This window comes from Orcinus orca, chromosome 20 (assembly GCF_937001465.1).
Source record: "Orcinus orca chromosome 20, mOrcOrc1.1, whole genome shotgun sequence".
NCBI lineage: Eukaryota > Metazoa > Chordata > Mammalia > Artiodactyla > Delphinidae > Orcinus > Orcinus orca.
This window is the reverse complement of record NC_064578.1, coordinates 55254757-55280805: the sequence shown is the minus strand read 5'-3', so window position 1 is coordinate 55280805 and position 26049 is coordinate 55254757. Positions and strand designations below refer to the sequence as shown.

The 26049-nt window shown below is 48.3% G+C and overlaps 2 protein-coding genes across 8 annotated transcripts in view; one reads left to right on the top strand and one right to left on the bottom strand.

Moving 5' to 3' along the window:
* Positions 1–26049, bottom strand: part of RPS9 (ribosomal protein S9) — a 129833-nt gene that overhangs the window by 66060 nt on the left and 37724 nt on the right. For both annotated transcript variants that reach the window (XR_007474319.1, XR_007474320.1), the window contains one exon: positions 25234–25367. The gene's annotated coding sequence lies outside the window, so the exon portion shown is untranslated. The remainder of the gene's footprint in view (positions 1–25233; positions 25368–26049) is intronic.
* LOC101277657 (leukocyte immunoglobulin-like receptor subfamily A member 6) overlaps positions 1–26049 on the top strand; it is a 71921-nt gene that overhangs the window by 35915 nt on the left and 9957 nt on the right. For 2 of the 6 annotated variants that reach the window (XM_049703432.1, XM_049703430.1), the window contains one exon: positions 3653–3915. In XM_049703432.1, coding sequence (XP_049559389.1) covers positions 3653–3798 — 146 coding nt within the window. In that variant the 3' untranslated portion in view covers positions 3799–3915. Of the gene's footprint in view, positions 1–405; positions 732–890; positions 927–1109; positions 1395–1541; positions 1845–2070; positions 2368–2629; positions 2933–3652; positions 3916–26049 lie in introns of those variants that run through there. The other 4 variants (XM_049703431.1, XM_049703426.1, XM_049703433.1 and 1 more) reach the window with 4 other exon arrangements.

The window sequence follows — 26049 nt, the reverse complement described above, 5'->3', positions numbered from 1 at the left end:
CTCAAATCAAGGCCCCCTAAGCTTCCAGGCAGGATGACAGGACGGGGAGGAGAGCCCTGTCCAAGGATCAAGGGCCACCGAGCAGGCAGCAACGACTCAGGGGCTTGTTCCCAGGAAGGTGGGGTGGACGCTGTTGCAAGAAAAAGGGAGAAGTCCCTGAAGGGGGCTGAGACAGAAAGCAAACCCACACTCTGGGGCCAGGGGAGCAGGCATGTTTCCTTCCTTATTGCCCCGAACTTCTCCTCTGTACTCATTGCCACACTGATCTCCATGGAGCTGTAGGCAGATGTTAAACGTGTGTCTCTGCTGATCTGAGCTCTGCAGTGCAGCAGGAACCTGCAACCTCCCTGAAGCATCGCAAGGGCCTTGGTGACCCCTGTCCATGGTGAGGACCCCACAGGGACCTGCTGATGGACCGGCTAAGGACGAAGGACACCCAACGGGGAGGATCTGAGAGGGAAAGACGTGCTCGGGTCACCCTCACCTGGAAGGGGCGTCTCAGGAAGACACCGGGTCTGTCATGGGAATGAGAGCCAGGCTCCTGGGGAGGGGCAGTTCCCCTTCCTGTGGGGCTGCTGACGTGACAGTCCCGTGACGGCGAGGACCAGCCTCCCAGTGGACACACCCTCGGGTCTCCGTCCTGAGGGCACCGTGGTCTCCTCCATCTGCACCGCCTGGACCACAGGGACGAGACGCCATGACCCCCAGCCTCACGGCCCTGCTCTGCCTCGGTGAGATGGAGGAGGGGGAGGGGAAGCCCCAGCCAGGGACGGACCCCTCCCCACAGCCAGGCTGCTCTGTCAGGAGACCCCAGGACTCAGGAGGCTCACGGGTAGGAGAGGAGCTGCTCAGGATTCAGGGCGAGCCTCTCACAGCGGTCTCTGTTCCAGGGCTGAGTGTGGGCCCGAGGACCCAGGTGCAGGCAGGTGAGTCTGTCCCCAGGTGTCCCACCTCCCTCCTGATCATGGGGACAAGGGGCCACCCCCAGGCAATGGGGTGGGGAACAGCAGTTCTGGACTGAAGGAGGGGGAGTCCGGGAGGTTGGGGGCTGAGAGCTGGGGACCTGGGGGTGAGGATATCTTGTGACGCAGCCTCTGATGTCCTTCCAGGCACCCTCCCCAAACCCACCATCTGGGCTGAGCCAGGCTCTGTGATCCCCTTGGGGAGCCCCGTGACCATTCGCTGTCAGGGGACCCTGGGAGTCCGGGAATTCCGTTTGGATAAAGAGGGAAGCTCAGCTTCCTGGTACAGACAGCCCCCACTGGAGCCCAGGGACAAGGGCAAGTTCTCCATCTCATACATGACACAGGACTATGCAGGGAGATATCACTGTTACTACCTCAGCCCCACTGACTGGTCAGAACGCAGTGACCCCCTGGAGCTGGTGGTGACAGGTGAGAGGACACTCGTGGGTCCCAGCATCGGGCTCTGCCCTCAGGAAGGGGGTCTGCTCTCAGGGGTGTGTCCCTCTCACAGCCCAGCCCTGGGGGAGGAAAGGGGCGTGTGAGCCCCATTTCACAAGCTTCCTCCTTCTCTCCTAGGGGCCCACAGCAAACCCACCCTCTCAGCCCTGCCGAGCCCTGTGGTCACCTCGGGAGGGAACGTGACCCTCCAGTGTGGCTCATGGCAGCGACTGGACGGGTTCATTCTGACTAAGGAAGGAGAACCCAAGTCCTCCTGGACCCTGGATGCACAGCCAGGCCGCCATGGGCAGACCCAGGCCCTGTTCCCTGTGGGTCGCGTGACCCCCAGCCACAGGTGGACGTTCAGATGCCACGGCTTTTACAGGGACACCCCCCAGGTGTGGTCGGCCCCCAGTGACCCCCTGGAGCTCCTGGTCCCAGGTGAGGAGGTCCCCCCCGGCCTCACGTACTTCTTGAGGCATGAGACAGATTATTAGATGCTTTTCTCCCAGGATTGTCCCAGATGAGAGGGTGGGGTGAGGGGGGAGCGGGGCGCACAGGACAGAGACACAGAGTGTGAGCGACAATGAGGCCTGGGGACTAGGATGGGAGAAGGGGCTTCATGGGAGGAACCAGCCCCTACAGCCCAGGGCTGGTCTTCCCCCAGGTGTGTCTGGGAAGCCCTCCCTCCTGACCCCGCAGGGCCCTGTCGTGGCCTCTGGACAGAACCTGACCCTTCAGTGTCGCTCTGACGTCGGCTATGACAGATTCGCTCTGTCCCAGGAGGGGAGAAAGGCCCTCCCCCAGCGCCCTGGCCGGCAGCCCCAGGCTCGGCTCTCTCAGGCCGACTTCCCCCTGGGCCCGGTGACCATCACCCACGCGGGCAGGTACAGATGCTACGGTGGACACAACCTCTCCTCCGAGTGGTCGGCCCCCAGTGACCCCCTGGACATCCTGGTGGCAGGTGAGGAGCCAGCGGGTCAGTCAGGGACGCAGACTCTGCATAGGCCCTGCCGGGGGAGCCCCAGCTGGTGATGCTGGGACCAGGCGTGAGGGGTCCCCAGGGAGGGAGGGAGGGAGACAGACAGAGACGGGGGTGGGCAGGGAGAGGGAGAGACTCGGAGAAAAGAGAGACAGACAGAGATGAGGGGCCTCGGGGAGGCCCTGCTGAGTCGCAGTTCGGAACCAGGGGGCGGGCAGCCCCTCACCCCCCTTCCTCTCTCTAGGGTGGTTCCCTGACACGCCCTCCCTCTCGGTGCAGCCGGGCCCCCTGGTGGCCTCAGGAGAGACCGTGACCCTGCTGTGTCAGTCAGGGAGCACAAGGGAAACTTTCCTTCTGTCCAAGGAGGGGGCAGCCCAGCCCCCACTGCGTCTTAGATCAAAGTACCGAGGTGGGCATTTCCAGGCCGAATTCTCCATGAGTCCCGTGACCTCAGCCCACAATGGGACCTACAGGTGCTACAGCTCACTCAGCAGTGACCCCTACCTGCTGTCACACGCCAGTACCCCCATGGAGCTCGCGGTCTCAGGTGAGGGACCCTGACCCTGTCCTCTCTGACTCAGTCAGCTCAGGGCTCTGTCCCCAGAAATGTCTGAGGTAGTAATGAATGCGGGGACACAGTGGGCCTCCAGAGAGGAGGACATTCAATGGCCCCTGACGCCAAAGTCTCATCACTGGATCCTGGGTCCTCAGCTGTTGAACCAGTGGGAACTCCCAGAAGTAGGAGAGTAAGATTGTAGGGTCCCATCTCAGACTGAACACAGAACACACAGCACTCAATGATTTCTGTCTTAAGAGACCACTTTTCTCACTGATCCTGAGCTCCGGGGGCACAGCCAACTCTGTTCCAAGTGATTCCAAAGCAGGTTCTGAATTCAAAGAACACATGGCGGCTGAGAGAGCCCAATGAGGAGAGCAGAGGGAACCTGGCATATTAGAGGAAGGGCTCATTAAGGAACTGTGTAGAAGCTGTAATATGAGAATTGGAGGCAGTGACGACACAGAACCCAGGAGAAGGGCTCGTGTCTCCCCACCTCCTCACTCACACCCTCACTTTACGATTCTCATGAGCAGCTGACACCATCCACCCGCCAAAAAACAAGTCAGATCCCACGAGTGATGAAATCACTCAGATATGGGGCTGGGCTCCGAGGGTCATGTCCTGTCAAGGAGAGGCAGGTTCCCTGGGTGGACATCCAGGATTCAGGAGTGACTGGGATCTGCTCTGACCGTGTGATCTCTCGTCCAGAATCCCTACCCTCACACCGCCAAGACTACACAGTGGAGAACCTCATCCGGATGGGCATGGCCGGCTCCGTCCTGCTGGGCCTCGGGATTCTGCTCTTTCAGGCTCAACACGGCCACGGAGGAGCCCAAGATGCAGCCAGGAGCTGAACACAAGAGGGGACCGTGCACCGTCCGAGTGGTGGAGCCCTGTCACGACCTTATGTGCCCAGGAGGTTCTGGAAGAGAATCTGCAGCACGTGTTGTGTGAACTGTCTGACCAGGGAGGGAGAGACGTGGTGTGGGTGCAGGAGAAGGCCTGGGAGTCCCTGTGGAGGACTGGGCCTCGGATAACCATGGTGCCTTCCCTCCCCACCAGTGATGACTCTCCCAGACTGCCCCGTCCCCTCTCACCCCTGTGACGTGAGGCACATCCCACATGGCAGGTCTGTGTCCACACCTTACACACCTTCATGCTCTGGCCCACTTTCATGTAAATATATTTGGTTGTTTTTAATTTCCACATTGGCTGCTGTGTGCTATTGACCTCCATCCCTTCAGACAGAAACAGAATGTCGTTTAAGTAACTGAATAAATGGGTGAACTTGGGGTCCTGTTTCGAACAGATAAATCCAAAACTCTTCCCTAAAACTCTCTCTGGACCCCTCAAGCCCTTCTCTCCTCGTCAGATGACACCGGGTATCGTTTCTCCAGAAACACCATTAGTGTGAAGGAACACCGTGGCGTTTGAAGTGACAGCCAGCTGCTGTGCTGGTAAACGGGCTTAGGAATTTATCATTTTGTAAAAAGCCCAGATGTGTGGCATTTGTCTCTTTCTTCAGTGTAAATCCTCTCTTCGGGCTTCCCTGGTGGCGCAGTGGTTGAGAGTCCGCCTGCCGATGCAGGGGACACGGGTTCGTGCCCCGGTCCGGGAGGATCCCACATGCCGTGGAGCGGCTGGGCCCGTGAGCCATGGCCACTGAGCCTGCGTGTCCGGAGCCTGTGCTCCGCAACGGAAGAGGCCACAACAGTGAGAGGCCCGCGTACCACAAAAAAAAAAAAAAAAAAAAAAAGCTCTCTTCGTGGCCAACCTCATGGTACGCGTATGAATGCGCTGAAGCAGAGTGGGGAAGTAATGCGTAGAATTGTCTTTCCCAAGGAACTGAGCCTGATCCAGCTGGGGCACAGCTCAGTGATGACCCCGATACACACAGATGTGTCCTTTATATAAAGCATCGCGAGTAGATCGTTTCCACTCAGCTTTATGCCCTGGTTTCCATGAAATGATCCTAGTCCTAGGCCTTTGCATCCTAGTCCGTCCCCATGAGACGCAAAAGAGAAAACAATGGAAATATCAGTTGTGGGAGAAAACACTGAGCACTTTAAGTCCCAGTACATTACTGGTAGGTGTACTAACTGCCTCAGTCAATTTGGGGAGTAAATAAGAATTATCGGTTAAAAGGAGAGACACACAGCTCTGACCCACAGTTACATAACTTAGGGAAAAGGTGGACATAACCATGAGTATACATTCAGGAGAACTGTGACAGAGGGGTCGTTCATATTAGACAAAATCATAGAAACAAATCTCACCAAAAATGAATGGACTGTTATACATATGCAACCGAACTTTATATGACAGAAAAATACACAAAGTTAAACGGCTACAATAATACAGATCAATTTTCAAGCCTGATGGTCAGTAAGTAAAGAAAAACTATAAGAGTGTATTTCATTACATCAAATTCAAAAGCAGACAATGTGGGACCCAACTAAACAAAATAAGAATTTAAAGAGGAAAAATAACAATTGATACCAGAGAAATACAAAAAATCATGAGAATACTATAAACAATTCTTTGCTAACAAACTGGACAACCTAGAAGAAATGGACACGTTTTAGGAACATACAGCCCACCAAAACTGAATCGAGAAGAAATAGTTAACTTTGAATAGACTGATCACTACGACTGAAATAGAATCTGGCATTGACACATATACACTACCAAATGTAAAACACATAGCTAGTGGGAAGCAGCCGCATAGCACAGGGAGCTCAGCTCGGTGCTCTGTGACCACCTAGAGGGGTGGGATAGGGAGGGTGGGAGGGAGACGCAAGAGGGAGGAGATATGGGGATATATGTATATGCATAGCTGATTCACTTTGTTATACAGCAGAAACTAACACACCACTGTAAAGCAATTATACTCCAATAAAGATGTTAAAACAAACAAAAAAAACCCTCCCTGCAAACAAACATCCAGGACTGGATGACCTCATGAGAGAATTCTGCCAAACATAAAAAGAAGATCTTACGCTGAGCCTTCTCAAACACTTCCAAATACTGAAGAGGAGGAAACAGTCCCAAAGGCATTGTCTGAGGCCACAATCACCCTGATACCCAAAACCAGACAAAGACACTGCCAAAAAGGAAAATTACAGACCAATATTTCTGATGAATATAGATGCAAAAATGCTTAACAAAATATTAGCAAACCGAATCCAACAACACATAAAAAGAATCACACACCATGATCAAGTTGGATTCATGCCAGGGTCACAAGGATGGTTCAACATACACAGATCAATCAGTGTGATACAACAGATCAACAAAAGAAAAGACAAAACCGATTCCGCACTAGGAACTCCAGTTGGAAGAGCCAGGTGTGAGGCCTCTGCACGTGGCCCCCTGGGAGCAAGTGAAACCAGACTAAACACAAAGGAAAAAAGAAATAGCCATCGCAGAGCTGTGACTATTTTCAAGGCTACTGTTTTTCTCTGTGAAACACACTGCCTTTGGGGCAAAACAAGGAAGAAGCTGGTGATTCTCATGTGCAGCACAGAAGGACAGCCACTGCAGGCCAGCCTCCCCAACTCTGAAGGCACTCCAGCCGTGTGGCTGACAGGGTCTTGGTGCTCCAGCCGGGTGTCAGGCCTGAGCCTCTGAGGTGGGAGAGCTGAGTTCAGAGACCACCAGAGACCTCCTGGCCCCATGAAATATCGATCGGTGAGAGGTCTCCAAGAGATCTCCGTCTCAACGCTAAGACACAGCTCCAACTCAACGACCAGCAAGCTACAGTGCTGGACACCCCATGCCAAACAACTAGCAAGACAGGAACACAACCTCACCCATTAGCAGAGAGGCTGCCTAACATCATACTAAGCTCACAGACACCCCAAAACACACCACCAGACATGGTCCTGCCCACCAGGAAGACAAGATCCAGCCTCATCCACCACAACACAGGCACCAGTCCCCTCTACCAGGAAGCCTACACAACCCACTTACCAACCTTACCCACTGGGGGCAGACACCAAAAACAATGGGAACTATGAACCTTCAGCCTGCAAAAAGGAGACCCCCAACACAGTAAGTTAAGCAAAATGAGAACACAGAGAAATACACAGCAGATTAAAGAGCAAGGTAAAAACCCACCAGAGCAAACAAATGAAGAGGAAATAGGCAGTCTACCTGAAAAATAATTCAGAGTAATGATAGTCAAGATGATCCAAAATCTTGGAAATAGAATGGAGAAAATACAAGAAACGTTTAACAAGGATCCAGAAGAACAAAAAAGCAAACAAACAATGATAAACAACACAATAAATGAAATTTAAAATTCTCTAGAAGGAATCAATAGCAGAATAACTGAGGCAGAAGAATGGATAACTGATCTGGAAAATAAAATAGTGGAAATAACTATGCAGAGCAGAATAAAGAAAAAAGAATGAAAAGAATTGAGGACAGTCTCAGAGACCTCTGGGACAACATTAAACACACCAACATTCAAATTATAGGAATCCCAGAAGAAGAAGAGAAAAAGAAAGGGACTGAGAAAATATGTGAAGAGATTATAGTTGAAAACTTCCCTAATATGGGAAAGGAAATAGTCAATCAAGTCCACGAAGCACAGAGAGTCCCATACAGGATAAATCCAAGGAGAAACATGCCAAGACACGTATTATTCAAACTATCAAAAATTAAATACAAAGAAAAATACTAAAAGCAGCAATGGAAAAGCAACAAATAACATACAAGGGAATCCCCATAAGGTTAATAGCTTAACAGTTTCAGCAGAAACGCTGCAGGCCAGAAGGGAGTGGCAGGACATATTTAAAGTGATGAAAGGGAAAAACTTACAACCAAGATTACTCTACCCAGCAAGGATCTCATTCAGATTCGACAGAGAAACTGAAACCTTTACAGACAAGCAAAAGCTAAGAGAATTCAGCACCACCAAACCAGCTTCACAACAAATGCTAAAGGAACGTCTCTAGGCAGGAAACACAAGAGAAGGAAAAGACCTATAATAACAAACCCAAAACAATTAAGAAAATGGTAATAGGAACATACATATCGAAAATTACCTTAAATGTAAATGGATTAAATGCTCCAACCAAAAGACACAGACTGGCTGAATGGATACAAAAACAAGACCCATATATGCTATCTACAAGAGACCCACTTCAGACCTAGGGACACATACGGATGAAAGTGAGGGGATGGAAAAAGATATTCCATGCAAATGGAAATCAAAAGAAAGCTGGAGTAGCAATTCTCATATCAGACAAAACAGACTCTAAAACAAAGACTATTACAAGAGACAAAGAAGGACACTACATAATGATCAACGGATCAATCCAAGAAGAAGATATAACAATTATAAAGACTTATGCACCCAACACAGGAGAACCTCAATACATAAGGCAAATATTAACAGCCATAAAAGGGGAAAGCGACAATAACACAATAATAGCAGGGGACTTTAACACTCCACTTTCGCCAACGGACAGATCAACCAAAATGAAAATAAATAAGGAAACACAAGCTTTAAATGATACATTAAACAAGATGGACTTAATTGATATATATTGGAAATTCCATCCAAAAACAACAGAATACACTTTCTTCTCAAGTGCTCATGGAACATTATCCAGGATAGATCATATCTTGGGTCACAAATCAAGCCTTGGTAAATTTAAGAAAATTGAAATTGTATCAAGTATCTTTTCTGACCACAACACTATGAGACTAGATATCAATTACAGGAAAAAAACTGTAAAAAAATACAAACACATGGAGGCTAAACAATACACTACTAAATAACCAAGAGATCACTGAGGAAATCAAAAAACACCTAGAAACAAATGACAATGAAAACACGATAGTCCAAAACCTATGGGATGCGGCAAAAGCCGTTCTAAGAGGGAAGTTTATAGCAGTAAAATCCTACCTCAAGAAACAAGAAAAATCTCAAATAAAAAAACCTATCCTTACACCTAAAGCAATTAGAGAATGAAGAACAAAAACAAACCAAAGTTAGCAGAAGGAAAAAAATCATAAAAATCAGATCAGAAATAAATGAAAAAGGAATGAAGGAAATAATAGCAAAGATCAATAAAACTAAAAGCTAGTTCTTTGAGAAGATAAACAAAATTGATAAACCATTAGCCAGACTCATCAAGAACAAAGGGAGAAGACTCAAATCAACAGAATTAGAAATGAAAAGGAGAAGTAACAACTGACCCCACAGAAATACAAAGGATCATGAGAGATTACTACAAGCAACTCCATGCCAATAAAATGGACAACCTGGAAGAAATGGACAATTTCTTATAAAAGCACAACCTTCCGAGACTGAACCAGGAAGAGACAGAAAATATAAACAGATCAATCACAGGCACTGAAATTGAAACTGTGATTTAAAATCTTCCAATAAACAAAAGCCCAGGACCAGATGGCTTCACAGGCAAATTCTATCAAACATTTAGAGAAGACTCAACACCTATCCTTCTCAAACTCTTCCAAAATATAGCAGAGGGAGGAACAATCCCAAACTCATTCTATGAGGCCACCATCACCCTGATGTTACAAAAAAAGCAAACTACAGACCAATATCATTGATGAACATAGATGCAAAAATCCTCAACAAAGTACTAGCAAACAGAATCCAACAGCACATTTAAAGGATCATTCACCATGATCAAGTGGGGTTTATCCCAGGAATGCAAGGATTCTTCAATATACGCAAATCAATCAGTGGGATATAAGATATTAACAAATTGAAGGATAAAAACCATATGATAATCTCAATAAATTCAGAAAAAGCTTTTGACAAAGTTCAACACCCATTTATGATAAAAACTCTCCAGAAAGTAGCCATAGAGGGAACTTACCTCAACATAAGAAAGGCCATATATGACAAACCCACAGCCAACATCATTCTCAATGATGAAAAACTGAAATCATTTCCACTAAGATCAGGAACGAGACAAGGCTGCCCACTCTCACCACTATTATTCAACATAGTTTTGCAAGTTTTAGCCACAGCAATCAGAGAAGAAAAAGAAATAAAACAAATCCAAATCGGAAAAGAAGTAAAGCTGTCACTGTTTGCAGATGACATGATAATATACATAGAGAATCCTAAAGATGCTACCAGAAAACTACTAGAGCTAATCAATGAATTTGGTAAAGTAGCAGGAGACAAAATTAATGCACAGAAATCTCTTGCATTCCTATACACTAATGATGAAACATCTGAAAGAGAAATTAAGGAAACATTCCCATTTACCATTACAACAAAAAGAATAAAATACCTGAGAGTGAACCTACCTAAGGAGACAAAAGACCTGTATGCAGACAACTATAAGACACTGATGAAATAGATTAAAGATGATACAAACAGATGGAGACATATACCATATTCTTGGATTGGAAGAATCAACCTTGTTAATGACTATACCACCCAAAGCAATCGACAGATTCAATGCAATCCCTATCAAACTACCAATGGCATTTTCCACAGAACTAGAACAAAAAATTTCACAATTTGTATGAAAAACAAAAGACACCGAAGAGCCAAAGCAGTCTTGAGAAAGAAAAACGGAGCTGGAGGAATCAGACTCCTTGACGTCAGACTATACTACAAAGCTACAGTAATCAAGACAGTATGGTACTGGCACAAAAACAGAAACATAGATCAATGGAACAGGATAGAAAGCCCAGAGATAAACCCACACACATATGGTCACCTTATCTTTGATAAAAGAGGCAAGACTATACAATGGAGAAAAGACAGCCTCTTCAATAAGTGGTGCTGGGAAAACTGGACAGCTACATGTAAAAGAATGAATTAGAACACTTCCTAACACCATACACAAAAATAAACTCAGAATGGATTAAAGTCCTAAATGTAAGGCCAGACACTATAAAACTCTTAGAGGAAAACACAGGCAGAACACTCTATGACATATATCACAGCAAGATCCTTTTTGACCCACCTCCTTCAGAAATGGAAATAAAAACAAAAATTAACAAATGGGACCTAGTGAAACTTAAAAGCTTTGGCACAGCAAAGGAAACCGTAAACAAGACCAAAAGACAACCCTCAGAATGGGAGAAAATATTTGCAAATGAAGCAACTGACAAAGGATTAATCTCCAAAATATATAAGCAGCTCATGCAGCTCAACATCAAAAAAACAAACAATCCAATCCAAAAAAGGGCAGAAGACCTAAATAGACATTTCTCCAAAGAAGATATACAGGTTGCCAACAAACACAGGAAAGGATGCTCAACATCACTAATCATCAGAGGAATGTAAATCAAAACTACAATGAGGTATCACCTCACACCAGTCACAATGGCCATCATCAAAAAATCTACAAACAATAAATGCTGGAGAGGGTGTGGAGAAAAGGGAACCCTCTCGCACTGTTGGTGGGAATGTAAATTGATACAGCCACTATGGAGAACAGTATGGAGGTTCCTTAAAAACTAAAAGAAGGGGCTTCCCTGGTGGCGCAGTGGTTGGGAATCCACCTGCCAATGCAGGGGACATGGGTTCGAGCCCTGGTCCGGGAAGATCCCACATGCCACGGAGCAACTAAGCCCGTGAGCCACAACTACTGGGCCCATGTGCTGCAACTACTGAAGCCCATGCGCCTAGAGCCCGTGCTCCGCAACAAGAGAAGCCACTGCAATGAGAAGCCCACACACCGCAATAAAGACCCAACACAGCCAAAAATAAATAAATGAATAAATTTATTAAAAAAAAAAAAAAAAAACTAAAAGAAGAACTACCATATGACCCAGCAATCCCACTACTGGGCATATACCCTGAGAAAACCATAATTCAAAAAGAGTCATGTACCACAATGTTCACTGCAGCACTACTTACAATAGCCAGGACATGGAAGCAACCTAAGTGTCCATCGACAAATGAGTGGACAAAGAAGATGTGGCACATATATACAATGGAATATTACTCAGCTATAAAAAGATACGAAATTGAGTTATTTGTAGTGAGGTAGATGGACCTAGAGTCTGTCATACAGAGTGAAGTAAGTCAGAAAGACAAAAACAAATACCATATGCTAACACATATATATGGAATCTAAAAAAAAAAAGGTTCTGAAGAACCTAGGGGCAGGACAGGAATAAAGACGCAGACGTAGAGAATGGACTTGAGGACACGGGGAGGGGGTAGGGTAAGCTGAGACTAAGCGAGAGGGTGGCATTGACATATATACACTACCAAATGTAAAATAGATGGCTAGTGGGAAGCAGCCTCATAGCACAGGGAGATCAGTTCATGCTTTGTGACCACATAGAGGGCCGAGATAGGGAGGGTGGGAGGGAGACGCAAGAGGGAGGGGATATGGGGATACACGTATACACATAGCTGATTCACTTTGTTATACAGCAGCAACTAACACAACAATGTAAAGCAATTATACTCCAGTAAAGATGTTTAAAAAAAAAAAACACAAAACCACATGATCATCTCAATAGATGCAGAAAAAACATTTCATAAAATTCAACACCCATTCATGATAAACACTCACCAAAGTGAGTACAAAGGGGACATATCTCAACATAATAAAAGCTATTTATGATAAACCCACAGCCAACATAATACTCAATGGTGAAAAGCTGAAAGCCTTCCAGCTGAATTGTGGAACAAGACAAGGATGCCCACTCTCACCACTTCTGTCCAACATAGTTTTGCAAGTCCTAGCCACAGCAATCAGACAAGGAAAAAGAAAAAGGTATTCAAATTGGAAGGAAAGAGGTAAAACTGTCATTGCATGCAGATGGCATGATACTCCATATAGAAAACCCTAAAGACTCCACACAACAACTATTAGAACTGATAAGGTAGCAGGATACAAGACTAACACAGAGACATCTGTTGCTTTTCATTCCACTAACAGTGAAATATCAGAAAAAATGTAAAAAATCAATCTCTTAAAATTGCATCAAAAATAAAATACCTAGGAGTAAACCTGATGAAGGAGATGAAAGACATATACTTTGAGAACTATAAAACATTGATAAAGGAAACTGAAGATAATTCAAAGAAATGCAAAGATATCCCATGCTCTCAGATTGGAATAATTGATACAGGTAAAATGGCCATACTACCCAAAGCAATCTACAGATTTAACACAATACCTATCAAATTACCCATGACATTTTTCACAGAACTAGAACAAATAATCCTAAAATTTATATGGAACCACAAAAGACCCAGAATTGCAAAAACAATCCTGAGGAAAAAGAACAAACCTGGGGGCATAACCCTCCCAGACTTCAGACAATACTACAAAGCTACAGTAATCAAAAGAGAATGATATTGGCACAAAAGCAGACCCAAGGATCAATGGAACAGATGTGAGAGCCCAGAAGTAAACCCATACACCTATGGTCAATTTTAGTATTCGACAAAGGAGGCAAGAATATACAATGGAGAAAAGACAGTCTCTTCAACAAGTGGTGCTAGGCAAACCGGACAGCGGCGTGTAAAAGAATGAAATTAGAACATTCTCTAACACCATATACAAAAAAAAATTCAAAATCAATTAAAGACCTAAATGTAAGACCAGATAGTATAAAACTCCTAGGGAAAAACATAGGCACAATACTCTTTGACATAAATCACAGCAATATTTTTTTTGGATCCGTCTCTTTAGAGTAATGGAAATAAAAAATATATATAAACAAATGGGGTCTAATTAAACTTAAAAGCTTTGGCCCAGCAAAGGAGACTGTAAACGAAATGAAAAGATGGCCTACTCACTGAGAGAAGTATCTGCAAACGATGGGACCAACGAGGGATTACTTTCCAAAATATACAAACAGCTCATGGAGCTGAATATCAAAAAACAAACTACCAAGTTTAAAATGGACAGAAGACCTAAACAGACATTTCTCCAGAAGACATACAGATGGCCAACAGGTACATGAAAAGATGGTCTACATCACTAATTATTAGAGAAATGCAAACCAAAACCACAGTGAGGTTATCACCTCTACCGGTCAGAACGGCCATCATCAAAAAGTCTACCAATAATAAATGCTGGAGAATGTGTGGCGAAAAGGGAACCCTCCTACACTGTTGGTGGGAATATAAATTGGTGCAGCCACTATGGAGAACAGTATGGAGGTCTTTTAAAGAACTAAAAACAGGGCTTCCCTGGTGGTGCAGTGGTTCAGAATCTGCCTGCCAATGCAGGGGACACGGGTTTGAGCACTGGTCCGGGAAGATCCCACAGGCCGCGAAGCAACTAAGCCCATGAGCCACAACTACTGAACCTGCGCTCTAGAGCCCGCGAGCCACAACTACTGAAGCCCGCGCGCCTAGAGCCCGAGCTGCGCAACAGGAGAAGCCACCGCAATGAAGAGTAGCCCCGCTCGCCGCAACTAGAGAAAGTCCACAGGGAGCAACGAAGACCCAACGCAGCCATAAATAAATAAATAAATTTATTTTAAAAAAAAAAAAGAGTTACTGTCTGGGGGACAAGAGGTGGGGAGGAGCAGAAACGACTCAGAGGTCTGGATGGAGAGGAATGACCAGAAGGTGCTGCTGTGGATAGAAACAAGGAAGTCAGAGAGGAAGGGTCTGTGAGAAACAAAACCGCGTTCCCAGTGCAGGAGGCAGGTGGTGGTTCCTCTGTGTGTCAGTTGACAGGATTAGAAATATCCCCCCGAGCCTCCTTCTCCCCTGGGGTCATCCGTTCTGTGACAGCCCCACCGGCTCCGCTAGACAAGCAAGGCAGACAGTGGAGGAGCCCTCAGTGCTTCACCCGCTTCCACCTCACATACAATGAACCCATCCAACAGCCCTGGCCCGAAGCCCCGCGAATCCATGACCCTGGTCCAGCACCACAGTCAAGCTCGGCGGCAGACTCAGGACTGGTTGCTGCAACCCAGCACCTCCTTCCTGGCTCTTCCACCCCAGGGCCTCACTCCCAGCTGAGGAATTTGATTCTCATGGCCCCAACCTGATCTACTGCAGGACCCTCCCCTAAAAATAATTCTTCCAGGTCTCCACCTGCCTTCAAGTAAATTCCAAGTATCTCCACATGACATTCCCTGAGGCTGACGATCAGAAGGGGCTGACCTCTCAGGACCAGCGAAGCTAACTCCTACCTCAAAGCAAGCTCCTCCCAGTTAACCACCTCCCCTCCCCAGACGCACACCTGAGTCCTCACCACACTTGTGTCTTCTCAAGGGGTCATCGTCGAGCCGATTATGAAAACCACAGACCCGTTTCCAAACCACCTAAAGTCTTCCTGATTCATCCCACTCAACTGCGAATGTATTTTGTTGTAGGATTTGTGGAAGGGTTACAGAAAAAAACCTCGTCAACCACTCAGATACTGACCCACTCATCACCTAGTGGTCAGATGGTGCTGGAGCTCTATCACTGTTTATTACCACCACAGTCCTCCCACAGTCCAATCCCTGCGGAGAGGCGACCATCTCAGCACAGCTGTGTGTTCATACCTTGCTTTCCGGAAAATTACCCTCTTGTCTCAAGGATAAAATCCAGGCACACTTGCAGGGTGCACTAGACCCTGTAGGACCAGGGCCCAGCATCCCCTGAACTCCAGTGCTCAGAACAGCTCCCCCTCTTCCCGGCCCAGGGTGCCGGCCCCTCACCGGTGACTCCTGTGCTAACCTCTATCAGCTTGGGTCTCTCCTTCTCCAGAAAGTCCCCGCACTTCCATCAAAGGTTGCTGCGCTTCCACCTGTCACTGTGCCTCACTGTTTTTCTCCTTCTGTACAACTGAACAAAACTAGACCCAAATTATTTATTGTCTAAATAGGTATTGTCTGGTGTCATCATCAGAGCTCCATGAGTCCAGGGAAAGAACCGGTCACCGTCACCAATGAATCTCATGTCTGGATATAGTAACGGCTCAATAAACGTTGGAAGGAAGGAACAAATTTTGCATTTTCAGCATCTCGGGAAAGGGAAGGGGCTTCTCCAAGGTCACACAGGTTCTATGAAAACCAAAATCAGAACTGGAACCAAGCAGTGCGCTGGGCAGTGCCACACATGTGTCTCTTGCTTCCACAGTGTTTGGACTGAACAGACCCAAGGGCGCCCCTTCCTCCAGACTCGGACCACCCTCCAACCTTTTTTCCAGTCACAACCTTGGAATCACCCACTCAGCTCTCCTCGCCCTCCGGGAACAGCCAACACCATTTTCTGAGCTTAGCTCCTTACTGCCGACCAAGCAGGAGCTCCCAGATTCGTCACAATTACTCCGCCAGGTGGAGGCCGCAGTCACCCGCCTGGTAACGTGCATCTGCCGCTCTCCCACACCTACCTGTCTCTGCGCTTCTCTTCCCACACGACGCAGCAGCTCGCGAGGGCGTGAGACATCGTTTCGCGAACGGGCCGAGGAGAAGCCGGAGGGCCCGAGCTCACTGGAAAAGGCAAAAGCAGCGCTGTGGCCGCGCCCTCTTCCAGGACCTGCCGAAGCCGTCCCAGGAGCGTGGGGAAAGCCCAGGACGCCGTGGAAGCCGCCCGCCTGACGGAGAAGAACCTGCGCCAGGCCCTGTGGGTCCGCAGGCCCTGGGCTCTGCCCGCGCAGACTCCACCTCTGGACTTCCTGGAGTCACTTCCTGGATGAGCAGGTGAAGCTCATCAATTAGATGGGCGACCGCCTGACCAACCTCCGCAGGCTGCTCGGCCCCCAGGCTGGGCTGGGCGAGTGTCTCTTCCAAAGGCTCAGCCTCAGGCACCACTAGGAGCCCCTGGAGCCCAGCGGCCTGTGAGGAGCCCTTCCGGGGTCAGGGCTTCTGCCTGCAGCCTGTCCCTGCAGCCACTGGGCAGCTTGTTAACCGCCCTGGATCCCTCTCCGCGCCCTGGGCGGAGCCAAAACTGGGCTGCTCCTAGGCCCTGCCCTGCATCCTCAACTTCCTGTCCTGGGACGAGTGTCACTCTCTGGCTTTGGGATTGGCCCGAGGAGAGGCAGAGTGCGTGGGGTCTGGTGAGACCCACATGTGGTCTGGAAGGTCCCAGAGCCTGCTGTCTCCTGGGCCCCATCCTGCAGGTAGAGCAGCGTGAGGCCCTGGGGGGCTATTCCTCTTTCTGAGAGGCTGCTATGAAGGAACCCGACGTGTCACACAGAGCCTGCACCTTGTCAGCCCCCGCGTGTCTGTCTGTCCTGCTGGCTCTGTGGACTTTGTGAGACACCAGCACGGCTGGGGACCATGGGAGGCACAGCCACGACCCCGACCCTCACTGCCCTTCTCTGCCTCAGTGAGCTTTGGGGAAGGGAGCAGGGACGGGGCCCCTCTCCTCCCAGGTCTGAAGCTGAGAGACCCCAGGTCTCAGATCAGTGGGGGCAGAAATTGTGGGGGAGGAAGGATGTGCTCAGCCCCAGATCTGACCCCAGAACTCAGGGCCCAGACCAGACCAGGCCTGGAGCATCTATGATGTGTGCTGGGGGAATGGGCGCTCACAGGGAACTCTCTCCCAGGGCTGAGTCAGGGCCCGTAGTAAGTGAGGCCCCCCAGACCTCCTGCTTCAACCCAACAACCCCCTGGTCATCTGGGGGGAACACAGCAGGTCTGAAATGATGCTGACCTGTCTGGGAGGCGCCTGGGGAATGACAGCTGGGGAAACTGACGGGAGAAGGGCATCCCTAACTCTTCAGGTCTGATCCCTTTCCAGGGGTTCTCCCCAAACCCTCCATCTGGGCTGACCCAGGTGTCGGTCACCAAGGGAAGCCCTGTGACCATCTTGTCTCCGGGATCTCTGAGGGCTGATGTCTACCGTCTGTATAGAGAGAGGCCCTCTGGACTCTGGGAGGCTAAGGCCCCACAGGACTCCAGTAACAAGGCCAGTTTCCCCTTTGAATCCTCGAGCTCAAGCACTGCAGGGCAGTACCAGTGTGTCTATCACTGCAGGAAAAACAGGTCAGAGTGGAGTGACCCCCTGCCCCTGGTGGGGACAGGTAGGAGGGAGGACCCGGGTCCCCTCCCACTGCGGCAGCGTCCTTACAGGCAGAGGGAGCAGAGTGTGGGCTCAGGGGGACGGACGTCTCCCCTCACAGCCCACACCTGCGGTGAGCGGGGTGAAGGCCCCCCTTTAACCCAGCCCCTTCCCCTCCCTCTCAGCAGCCGCGCCCTGTGGCGGCCTCAGGAGGGGGCGTGTCCCTGGCAGCTCACAGTTTGCAGCGGGCACTCTGCACCTGCTGAAGGAGGGAGGCGCCGACCCGCCCGACACCGGACATCGAGGACCCATGGGAGGGGACAGGCCGTGTGCCCTGTGGGCCCCCTAAACTCCCGTGGGGGAACCCGCGGATGCTATGATTCTCCCAGCTCCCTGCACATGTGTGGTCACACCCCAGTCACCCTCTGCATCACCAGGTCACAGGTGAGGGCCCCCAGCCCCATTGTTTCCTGGACCCCTGACCTGAGCCTTGTGCCCAGTGAGCCCTGGGGTGATGGGGGGTCAGGGGCAGTGGCCTCCCGGGGCAGAACCACTGGCGGGAGGCCTGGGACGGACCAGTAGAGCTCTCACTGCAGCCCCAGTGAGCAGTGTGGGGTGTGCGTCCCCCTCGGTGCCGCTGTCCCTTCTCTGCAGGGGTGTACAAGGAGCCCTCCCTCTCAGCGTAGCCGGGCTCTCTCGTGCTCCGTGGAGACAGGCTGATTGCCGGTGAGCAGCCCCTGTCCTGCCCCACGTCCTGACTGTGCTGTCAGGGTGCTGGGCCCAGAGCCACCCCTGGTGGTGATGGGGTCCTGGGAGGGGTCCTAGAGCAGACATTGAGATAGGGCAGTGGTCCAGGGAGAGTGAGTGAGAAAAATGGAGCGGGTGCCGGGAGATAAGAGAGACCCACACAGAGGGGCTGAGAGCAGCTGAGAGGGGGTCACAGACAGGGTCCCTGGAGAGAGGATGGTGGTCCCTCAGCTCAGGGTCAACGGTGTGTTGGGGGTGGCTCTGTACACATCACGACCTTCCTCGCCCCCAGGAATGTACAGGAAACCCTCCCTCTCAGCCCAGCTGTAGGCCTCAGAACCCTGCAGAGAGAACGTGACCCTGCAGTGTGGCTCTGAGGTCTGGTCCGATCCCCTCCATCTGTCCAAGGAGGGGTCACTCACTCCTCTCCAGCACCTTTGTCTGCAGGACACGGCTCCACCCTTTCAGAACAACTTCACCTTGAGTCCTGTGACCTCAGCCCACAGTGGGACCTACACGTGCTACAGCTCACTCAGCACCTCCCCCTCCCTGAGGTCACAGCCCAGCGACCCCTGGAGCTCCTGCTCTCAGGCGAGGAGCCCCCTCCCCATATCCATCGAGGAGCCAGACCCTCGGCTCACAGCCCTGTCCCAGGGCAGCTCTGAGCTGGAGGAGAAGAAGGGGGACACAGGGACGTCAGCCACAGGTGGCCCCACCCCACGGAGGGAGGGACAATACAGGGGGAGTCCCTCTCCCTCTACTCCACTCACCCCACCCCAGGGTCCAGGCAGTGCTAGGTGTGTGCAGAAGGGAGACAGAAGAGCGGAAGCTCTGAACTTTGAGGGAAGACGTGGAGCTAAGAACAACATGAAGATCCAGACACGTGCCACATCCTCCTTCTGTCCTTGTTCCAGGCAGCACTGGGGGCCTGCAGACTCTCACCCACATGCACGAACGCCATGTCTGCTGAGTAACAGAGTCCTCTTAGCCTAGAAGAGACACAGTCTCCCCAGTCCTGGGCTGAACTTCTGTTAACCCTTCCCCACTAAACCTTTACAGAAGGGTCGCTTCCCACTGGACCTGGGGCTGGGTGTGGAGATGAAGGAAGGAGGGGGCTTCATGTCTCAAGTATAACTGAGGTCACTGGTGCCTATTGGGTGGTCATAGTGAGAAGAAATGCATGAAGGGGAAGATGCCCAGCTGAGAGAGGGAGAGAAGAGCAGGTGCCCTCCTCGCCTCTGTCTGGGTGCTGATTCCTAGGAGCACTTAGAGTCATCACGGCACCTATGGAATCAGCCCCACAATATGAAGGGCAGAGTGAAGGTGGCCTCTCATTTTCGGGTCAGGGAGGTGGTGGGATTCACTGGAGAGCTACATGTAAGTCATCAAATTAGACCACTCCCTCACACCATATACAAAAATAAACTCAAAATGGTTTAAAGACCTAAATATAAGACATGACACTATAGGACTTCCCTGGTGGCGCAGTGGTTAAGAACCCGCCTGCCAATGCAGGAGACACGGGTTCGAGCCCTGGTCTGGGAAGATCCCACATGCCGTGGAGCAACTGAGCCCGTGCACCACAACTACTGAGCCCATGCTCTAGAGCCTGCGAGCCACAACTACTGAGCCCGCGTGCCACAACTACTGAAGCCCACGCGCCTAAAGCCCGTGCTCTGCAACAAGAGAAGCCACTGCAATGAGAAGCCCACACACCACAGTGAAGAGCAGACCCCGCTCGCTGCAGCTAGAGAAAGTCCTTGCGCAGCAACGAAGACTCAACACAGCCAAAAATAAATAAATTAAATAAATATATTTTTTAAAAAAGACATGACACTATAAAACTCCTAGAAGAGAACATAGGCAAAACACTCCTTGATATAAATTGTACCAATATTTTCATAGCCTTATTTATTTTTTTGGCCGTCCCACGCCTCTTGCAGGATATTACTTCCCCGACCAGGGCTTGAACCTGGGCCACGGCAGTGAAAGTGCTGAGTCCTAACCACTGGACCACTAGGGAACTCCCAACTGTACTAATATTTTCTTAAATCAGTCTCCCAAGGCAAAAGAAATAACAGCAAAAATAAACAAATGGGGCATAATCAAACTTAAAAGCTTTTGCCCAGCAAAGGAAACCATCAACAAAATGAACACACAACATACGCAATGGGAGAAAATATTTGTAAACAATACGACCAAAATATACAAACTGCTCATATGACTCAAACTCAAAGAAATAGACAACCCAATCAAAAAATGGGCAGAAGAACTAAATAGACATTTTCCCAAAGACATACAGACAGCCAACAGGCTCATGAAAAGATGCTCAACAATGTTAATTACTAGAGAAATGTAAAGCAAAACTACAGTGAGGTATCACCACGGTACAGTCACCAGGGCTAACGTCAAAAACTGCAAATAATAAATGCTGGAGAGGGTACGGAGACAAGGGAACCCTCCTACACCCTTGGTGGGAATGTACATTGGTGCAGCCACTGTGAAAAACAGTAAGGAGGATGCTCAAAAACCTCAAAGTAGAGCTACCACATGATCCAGCCGCCTGGGCATATGTCTGGAGAAAACCATAATTTGAAAAGATACATGTACCTCAGTGTTCATAGCAGCACTATTTACAAGACAAGCCACATAGCCAAGACATGGAAACAGCCAAAGTGCCCATCAACAGGTGATGGATTAAGAAGATATGGTATATATATGGTATATATATACACATACATATATATACATAATGGAATATTATTCAGCCATAAAATATGAAAATTGCCATTTGCAGCAGCATGGATGGAACTAGACAATAGTATGTGTAGTTAAACAAGTCAGAGAAAGACACATACCGTATGATATCACTTATATGTGAAAAATAATACAAAGAAATCTGTACACAAAATAGAAACAGACTCACAGACACAGCAAACAAAATTATGCTTACCAAAGGGAAGAGATGGGGGCAGGATAGAAATTAAAAGTATGGGATTAACAGATGCAAACTACTATATGTATAATAGATAAGCAACAAGGATTTACTGTATAGCACAGAAAATTATACCCAATATCTTGTAATAACCTATAAAGGAATATAATCTGCAAATCACACACACACATACACACACACACAAAAGAATCACTATGCTGTACACCTGAAACTAACAATATTGTAAATCAACTATACTTCAATTTTAAAAAGAAGTATAATTGATATGACAAGAGATGACAGAAAATGAAAAAAAAGAACTACAGGCACCACAAATAGTCAAAGAATCTTGAAAAAGAACAAGCTGGAGGAATCACTGCCGGATTTCAAAATATACTACAAAGATATAGTATTAAAACAGTATGCCGGGCTTCCCTGGTGGCGCAGTGGTTGGGAGTCCGCCTGCCAATGCAGGCGACACGGGTTCGTGCCCCGGTCCGGGAAGATCCCACGTGCCGCGGAGCAGCTGGGCCCGTGAGCCATGGTCGCTGAGCCTGCGCGTCCGGAGCCTGTGCTCCGCAACGGGAAAGGCCACAACAGTGAGAGGCCCGCCTACCACACACAAAAAAAAAAACACAACTGGACAGAAGACCTAAATAGACATTTCTCCAAAGAAGACATACACATAGCCAAGAGGCATGTGAAAAGATGTTCAACATCACCAATTACTAGAGAAACACAAGTCAAAACCACAGTGAGGTATCACCTCACGCTGGTTAGAATGGCCATCATCAAAAATCTACAAATAATAAATGCTGTTGCTGGGAATGTAAATTGTTGCAGCCACTATGGAGAACAGTGTGAAGGTCACTTAAAATCTAAAAACAGAGTTCCCTTATGATCCTGCAACCTCACTCTTGGGCAGATATCTGGAAAAAACTCTAATTCAAAAACATGCATGCACCCCAATGTACCTAGCAGCACTATTTACAATAGGCAAGACGTGGAAGCAACGTTAATGTCCATCGACAGATGGATAAAGAAGATGTGATATATGTACAATAGAATATTACTCGGCCATAAAAAAGAATGAAATAATGCCATTTGAAGCACCATGAATGGACTTAGAGATTATCATATTAAGTGAAGTACGTCAGAAAGAGAAAGACACATATCATGTGATTTCACTTATATGTGGAATCTTAAAACATGGTGCAAATAAACTTATTTATAAAACAGAAATACACTCACAGACAGACAAAACAACCTTATGGTTACCAAAGGGGATAAAGGGGGAAGGGATCAATTAGGAATTTCGGATTTGCAGATACACACTACATAAAATAGATAAACAACAAGGACCTACTGTATAGCACAGGGAACCATGCTCAGTATCTCATAAAAATCTTTAACGGAAAGAATCTGAAAAAGAATATGTATATATAAGTGAATGACTTTGCTATACACTTGGAACTAACGCAACATTGTAAATTAACTATACTTCTATTTAAAAAAAAAAAAAGAAGTAATCTTGCCCCCACTGCGGGTGAGGGAGAACCCTAGTCCCCTTAAGTGGAGGATGCCCTGGTGTCTAGGTCTGTGGTCTCTTCAAGTGCTGACTAATGGCATTCTCATTTCTCTCATTAGAGACTGTGACAGATATCTGTTTAGTCTTCTCATTTTATTTCCTGTGTAGATTAGCTATTGTTTCTATTTTTCCATTTCTGGTCTCACTAGGATGCATTCTAGAAAAATTAATCAACGTTTTAGGCAAGATGGCAGAACAGCAAGTCCCAGCTCTCATCCCCGCACATAAACAGTGACAAAAGTACGGTATTTGGGGAAAATAAATTTTATGCGAACTGCACGATCCAGTTAGCAAGGTGCGACACCTCGAATGAGCATAGAACCAAGAAAAACCACTTTGAAAGGATAAGAGGAGCAGTTCCCTCCCCCTGTCCCCCCTCCCCCAAGCTGGCACCCTCAGCGCTGAGAGGCTCCTCCGTTCGGCCCAGGCCAGAGGGAGTCAAGCTGCACCCACATACCCAGGCTCCGGGCACTGCCTCAGAGACCTTCTGGCCTCTCATCTCACTCAGAGCCCGAGGCCACAGGCCCACGTGGGGGCAGCAAAAGAGGAAGAGAGGGACAGGTGCTGTAGTAGCCGGCACAGCCTGGCAGGATGGAGAGAGGAGGACCGATCCTGAGACTTCTCCCTCAGGAGGAGGAAAATGGAGCCCGCCCCCACCCCCGCCGTCCCCCGCACTCCTCCAGGGGAAGCGGGGACACGGTGAAGGCACACAGCTAGGAATCCTTCCCCAGGAGGGAGGGACGTGGAGCTTGCACGTCCCCAGAACACGTCTGAGAGGCTCCAGAATCTCTGACTGGGCTGGTCTGCAAACTCCCACCATAAAGACTGGAAGAGGCGGCTGTTCCTGCCAACACACACACCCCACAGCAAAGCTGCAAGACACACGAAGAACCAGGGGATGTGACACTGCCGCAGGCAAGACATAGACCGTAGAAGAGGAAGGCCTATCAGATGCCTAACTGCTCAAAATAACTGTCTCAAAGAAGCTCCGTGAGCTATCTTCCACAAGGGTGCCAAGAACACACAACTGGGAAAGGATAGTACTTTCAATACATGATGCTGGGAAAACTAGACGCCCACATGCAGAAGAATGAAACCGGACCCTCAGCTCACACCGTATATAAAATCAAGTCAAAATGGATCAGAGACTTAACCATAAGGACTGAAACCATAAAACTACAAGAAGGAAGCATAGGGGAAAAGCTTCTTGACGTGAGTTTGGACAATGGTTTTTTGGATATGACACCAAAAGCACAGGCAAGAAAGACAAAAATAGACAAGGGGATTGCATCATATTAAAAGCTTCTAACAGCAAAGGAAACAGACAACAGAGTGAAACGGCAACATATAGAATGGGAGAAGATATTTGCAAACCATGTATCTGATAAGGAGCTACTTGTCAAAATATACAACGAGCTCACACAACTCAACGCAAAGTAGTAACAACCCAATTTAAAAAACAGGTAAAGGACCTGAATAGGCATTTCTCAAAAGAAGACATTCCAATGGCCAAACAGTACATGAAGAGATGCTCAACATCACTAACCCTCAGGGAAATACAAATCAAAACCACAATGAGATATCACCTCACACCTGTTAGAATGGCTGTTATGAAACAGACAAAAGATAACAAGTGTTGGGCTTCCCTGGTGGCACAGTGGTTAAGAATCCACCTGCCAACGCAGGGGACATGGGTTCAAGCCCTGGTCGGGGAAGATCCCACGTACCACGGAGCAAGTAAGCCTGTGTGCCACAACTACTGAGCCTGCGCTCTAGAGCCCACAAGCCACAACTACTGAAGCCCGCGGGCCTAGAGCCTTTGCTCCACAACAAGAGAAGCCACCGCAATGAGAAGCCCGCGCACCGCAAGGAACAGTAGCCCCCGCTCACCGCAACTAGAGAAAGCCCACGCACAGCAACGAAGACCCAGCGCAGCCAAAGATAAATAAATAAGTTAATTAAAAAAAAAGATAACGAGTGTTGGCAAAGTTGTGGAGAAAAGAGAACCCTATGCATTGTTGCTGGGAACACAAATCGGTGCAGCCACTGTGGAAAACAGTATGGAGTTTCCTCAAAAAATTAAAACTAGAACTACCTACCATAGGATCCAGCAATTCCACTTCCGGGTATATAGCCAAAGCAGATAAAACCACGATCTCGGAGAGATATCTGCACTCCTATGTTCACTGCAGCATTATTCACATTAGCCAGGATATGGATACAACCTCAATGCCTGTCGAAAGATGAAGAGATAAAGAAAATGTGAGATACGCACGCGCACGCACACACACACACACACACACTGGAATATTATTCAGCCTTCAAAAAGAAGGGAATCCTTCCGTTTGGGAAACGTGGATGAAACTGGAGGACATTATGTGAAGTAAAAGAAGCCAGACACAGACAGACAAATACAGCCCGAGCTCACTTCCCTGGGGGATCTAGAATAATCAGGCTCATAGAAACACAGGAGAATGGTAGTTGCCAGAGGCTGGGAAAGGGGTCAGTGGGGAGATGCTGGTCACGGGGAACAAAGTTTCAGTTACGCAGTCAAGTCACTTCTGGAGATGTGATGTACAGTGATGTGACTACAGTTCACAATATTCCATTGTAGACTTGAAATTTGCTTACAGGATAGACCTTAAGTGTTCTCACCACACACACACTCACACACAAATGTTCAGTATGTGAGGTCATGGATATGTTAATTAGCTTAATTGTGGTGATTATATCACAAGGTAAGTGTATATAAAAACATCAAGTGGGACTTCCCTGGCAGTCCGGTGGTTAAGAATCCACCTTCCAATGCTTGGGACGCAGGTTGGATCCCTGGTCAGGGAACTAAGATCCCACGTCAGGGAACTAAGATCCCACAGGCCACGGGGCAACTAAGCCCACAAGCTGCAACTACTGAG